Source organism: Limulus polyphemus, unplaced genomic scaffold, assembly GCF_000517525.1.
Source record: "Limulus polyphemus unplaced genomic scaffold, Limulus_polyphemus-2.1.2 Scaffold659, whole genome shotgun sequence".
Classification (NCBI taxonomy): Eukaryota; Metazoa; Arthropoda; class Merostomata; order Xiphosura; family Limulidae; genus Limulus; species Limulus polyphemus.
Window position 1 is genome coordinate 148,846 of NW_013666269.1, and position 5,326 is coordinate 154,171.

Consider the following 5,326-nt stretch of genomic DNA (forward strand, 5'->3'; position numbering starts at 1 on the left):
TGTGCATAATTATACTGTTTAATCTACCTGTGGGGTAGAATGAGATATGTTTTAATATAAGTGTGCTACATCCTGTCACAGCCATCACATTTATGTTTTCGACCAAAATAGCTCACTTTGAAATTTGAATAATACTTATTTTTGGAAATTAAAAAAAAATGTGAAGAGTTAAAATTAAAACAAAAAAAATTCAAAATTTCACAAGGCTTGTAAACACTAGATACTTGAATTAGTCATGGTGTGTGTAAAGATGCTCAAAAAAAGTCTAGTTTTAAATGAAATTTAATTTTATCACTTGGGCTTGAATAAGTTGATAATAAAGTTGGAGTTTAAATTGTTTTACACCAAATATTATGTAGATATTTTTACATCATTAAATAGCAAAGGTGAACTGAAGTTTTTTTTTTTTGTCAATTATATGTTTTTAAGGTTCTTGAACAAGAAACTTAAAAAATAATATGGATTAGCATGGAAAGAAAGGAGTCTTTAACATTAACATATGTATTTAGTGGCACTTGACTGAGTTACAGAGAACTAACTGTGCTCTAAATATCCTTCTTTTTTTTTAGGTGAGAGACCAACAATTCATGGGAAGAGGTCGTGGACGGGGTCGTGGGTTTGATGGTCCAGGAGGTGGTCCTAGGTTTGGACCTCCAGGTGGCCCTGGTATGGGACGTGGAAGACCAGATGGAGATTTTCAGGAAGTTCAATATACAGTTCCAGCAAATAAATGTGGTCTTGTTATAGGCAAAGGTAAAAATTATGTTTATATTATATTTCCAGCTATTACTGTACAGATTGGACTGTTAGAATTCAAGCTGTGAACTTCTTATAAAACTGCTTTACCGATAGATAGATTTAAATTGTGGTAGTATAATGCGCTCAGACTGAATTTTTATGAAGCAAAAAATTTTTATTCTTTAAGGAAAGAATAAAATCAAATAAAGATGTGCATCAGTATAGTATGCAAAGCAGTTTTATTAAGAAAAATATGGCCAGTGAAGTTATTTTTTGTATGATGTCAGATTTTGTTTATTCCTTATATGCTTAATTTGTCTTCTTGGATAGGAAACACGTGCAGTTGGAAACTAGATGGTGATCTCCAGATCTTTTTATATTATGAACTGGCACTTGTAATTTTTATTTGAAAGTTTTTCTGTTTTCAGATGACTTAAAACTTTATACATACACATATAATTACACTTAAATTTTTTGAGGCTAAAATAAAGCATTCATAAGGAGGGGGAAAAAATCACAGAATATCAGGCAGACTTAAATCATTAATTTGGAGAAAGAGGTTAACAGTGTTTATAATACTCACGACTTAGTTAGAGCTGAGAATAAGGTTATGGAATTATTGTTGTACAGTTATTTGAAGCTCTAATTGAAATTATATTTGTCCTGACTATAAATATATAAACATACATAAATCTTGTGTGAAAAGAACGAAATTAGCACAATAACACATCAAAATGGCTGAGAAAACCACTAGGGGACATTCTAAGCTTTTGATTGGTTATTCATGTCATATACAGACCTAAGTGTATATAAGGGACCGTTTCCAAAATTGAAAAGAGGTGGGTGGAAGCCACTCTGGTTGATTCAGTACATGAGCGTGCGATATCTTAGCAAATAGAAAAGATAAGAGATTCTTATTTTATATTTTAGCTTGTCAATATCGGTAGTTTGAGTTCCTAATTCATACGAAACTATAGACTTTGTATTTTGACACACAAAAAAAAATAATTTGAACCAGTGCTGCATTCACCATACCAGGTGACACACAAAAATTGATGTTTAGCTGTGATTATTTAACATTTACTTTTAAATTAAGAAATTGAGTAAGGTATAATACTAAAATTTAAATTATAATCTACAGTTTGATACCAAAAATATTGAATGCAAGTCAACAAACACAATGAAATGGCCTTTGACATGTCACGATAAAGTTAATAAAATTTTTTATGTAATTCAGTAACACTTTGAACTGATGGTAAAAAAATCTTCTATTTACACACACTCAAACGATGATAACTATTTGCATATATTTGTCATATATTTCTCTTTATTTCAGAATCATGTTTAAAGAAATAATTATAACAGTGATTACTGGTGAATAACAATAATTTGGTATATTTCATTTCACATCACTATTTTAAGAAAAATGACATCTAACTAATTATTGATGAATAAGGGTAATGCCATTTATTGTTGAATTAAAGTAATGGCACATAATTCACTTGATTTCAAGATACTATTTGAGAAAATAAATATTTATCAGCAAATAAAAATAAATAACAAATAGAAGGCACATGTAGTATGTTGCTCAAACACATAGCTATTTTCTTGGACAGTGATCTGAGTTTTTGCTGATGACTGTGGCTTGCTGAAATATTTCCTTCACTTTTGGCAGAGCCTTCAGTGTCTGTGAGTTTCACTTGGTTCTGAAAAACTTCTTGTTCTGGATGTGCCCATCTTCCCTCACCCCATTCATTTAGATTCCTTGGCCTGGCAATGGTGTTTCATGGTTGTGCTTCTCTGGAGAGTGTATTAGGTGGGGAGTCTAGTTAGTATTGTTGTCAGGAGCACTTGTGTTAGAGATTGCCAACTTCTTTGAATATGATGGAGCTGCTGAAAATATTGAAATCAGTAATGTTGAATAGTGTAAGTGCTGTGGGTTTCATTGAACTGATGAAGTTGGGCCTTTCCAAAGTTTAGGTTGCTTCCTTTCAGATCTTAGCTCTGGTAAGGTCTTCTAAGGTGTATGAACATGGCCTACCCAAAGGTTTGAACAGATCTGACAGTAACCTAGCTTTGTTATTGTGCAGCTTTCAGAAGGATGGCTTACATGCTTCAGTTGATGGCTGCCTTTTTTTTTCTACAGTATACGCTTATTGTTAAGAAAAAAATGTACATTAAATACTAGGTTCAGACCACAGAAAAAGTCTGAACATAGTAAAAAAATAAAGTTTGAACAGTATAATTCATTTTTAGTGTGTGTGGCAGTGGAAAAATTGCAGCAGTTCTTATCTGTGAGAATAACTTTTCTGATTTCTGATTCTTTAATAGAGCAAAATAGTAAAATTTGTTCTCCTTCATTAGTGATGAATGATAACAGTATATTTATATTTCTTGGTGCAATGTTCATGTAATATAATTATTTCCAGTTTTTTCTAATGGTTGGAACTGTACTCTTTTATATATATATAAAACCACATTAATTCAGCTCTATGCTGTAATTATGTAAATTCTGAATTACTGACTAATTACCTAATTTGGCCAGTTAAATCTGATGAACACCTGAGATGGTGCTTTGTAGAAACTAAATGAAGACAGTTTAGGATCTAAGTGTACAGTACAATCACAGTTGTGTAATTACAGGGATTTTCATACTGCAATGCAGTCAAGTTTTTCTTCAATTTTAAATAGATTAAGTATGAAATAAATGTATTATATTCTTTATTGTTAAATTTGAAGGACATAACTATTTCATAGTTATGATGGCATTCATACCAGTTACATGGGAGTTTTTATATGAGATACCATAGTACTTGTGGCTTGTATCAAACATTGTGATACCAGGAAGGTGTTTGTGATATTAATTCACAAATATTTGGTTTCACATAAGTTACTAGGAAAAAATTAATTTTTACTTCTGACTGGAGATTAAATTTCACTTTAATATAAATCATACAGTCTGTAATTGTAAGCAAGCTCTGGTTTCAATATTTATGCTCCTACTGAAATTACTGTTATCTCCTGATGGTCTCACAGGTGGGGAGACAATTCGAAACATCAGCCAGCAGTCTGGTGCTCATGTGGAATTATCAAGAGCACCTCAACCTAATATTCACGAGAAAGTTTTTATCATTAGAGGAGCTGCACCACAGATTGAGCAAGCTCAGCATCTGATCAATGAAAAGATTGACATGGTAAGACCAATAATGTGGTAAAATGTGCTAATAATCCAAACTTACTGTGTAAATAGTCATGAAATTTGGTAAGTTTTATTAAAGATTTGTTTGTGTATTTACTGAGTAAAACGTTATATTTTGTCTATTATTTTCTCTGTCCTAGCACTAACTATAGCAAAATCAGTAATTTGTAGAGCAAAACGAAAAGTTGAAAAAGGTGAAATCTAAATTACCTTTTTTTTTTTCTAGAATGACTGCATATTGTAACAGAATTACATTTATTTATTCTAAATACCAATTGGCTTGCAACTGTTTACATCTCTATTTGTTTATTTTCATTGTTTTATTGCTCTTTGAACCACATCTAACTATTTTAACAAAGAGCGTAGTAAAAATTATGCAAAAAACGTATTAAATTACATCACAGATGGCAGTTCAAGAGTATTCCACTCATTTTCTTTTTCGATTTAGATATTCTTAGCTTACTTAATAAGTTTATGACTTTAACATTTTAGTTATTTTTATAACCATAAATTAAAAATAAAAAAACAAATTTAGTACTTACATCTGGGGTTTTGTTATTTTGTTCTCAGGAAGACCCAAGAACTGTAACCCTACTTTTTTGTACCAGTGTTGGTGTTGAACAAAATGTTTTCTTATTTATTTTAAATATGTAGTTTATAACACGCAATATTATCATGCACAAAATAAACAATTTCCCAAGAGTACTGTAATTTAATTGGCTTTCTAACAAAGCTCTTAATGAGTTAAAAAATTCTGTTATCTGGTCATGCCAAACTCCAATAATGGCAAACAATGAAACTGAGGCCAAATTTCTCAAAACGTGTCCTTTTAATGAGCTAGAATCATAAGTGGAACCCTCTCTTTTTATTGGTTATAATTATTATAAACATTTTTTGAAAGTTATAGTATATTTCGTATTGTCCTGTATTTGTTGTACTATAGAAATAAGAGTAAAGAATCATACCAACCGAAACATATTATCATCAACAGGAAATGTGATTGATTTCTATTACGTAAAACAAATTCACTTTTAAAATTCAAGAACTGTTACCTTGCTTGAATAAATACATAAGATAAAACTTTCTAGTAAGTATGCATTTACTTTTTATCAGTTTTGTCATATTGATATGTATGAATAAACCCATTTGTATTAATTTAATATTAGTATTCATGGCTTTTGCAGCCATTTTTGTAATGGCATCATTTAAAATAACATGCTTCATAAAGTTTTTGCCATTTCGAACTTTGTGATTAAAGTGTGTAAATGTTTTATCAAAGTTCTGAAACTTTTATCATTATGATATGTAAGTATTTTTTATATTTAGTATTAAATCTTTTTCAGCACAGGCTCGGTCCCTGGGACTGACCTCGTAACCATTTTGTGCTTG

The 5,326-nt window shown here is 30.6% G+C and overlaps 1 protein-coding gene across 5 annotated transcripts in view; it reads left to right on the forward strand.

The window, feature by feature from the left end:
* The window catches only part of LOC106459772 (far upstream element-binding protein 1-like), a 154,019-nt gene that overhangs the window by 119,212 nt on the left and 29,481 nt on the right, over positions 1 to 5,326 (forward strand). For all 5 annotated transcript variants that reach the window (XR_002610627.1, XM_013919425.2, XM_022386313.1 and 2 more), the window contains 2 exons: positions 570 to 753; positions 3,775 to 3,932. Coding sequence is in view for 4 of the 5 variants with exons in the window: in XM_013919425.2 (XP_013774879.1) it covers positions 570 to 753; positions 3,775 to 3,932 (342 nt within the window). In the remaining variant the exon portion in view is untranslated. The remainder of the gene's footprint in view (positions 1 to 569; positions 754 to 3,774; positions 3,933 to 5,326) is intronic.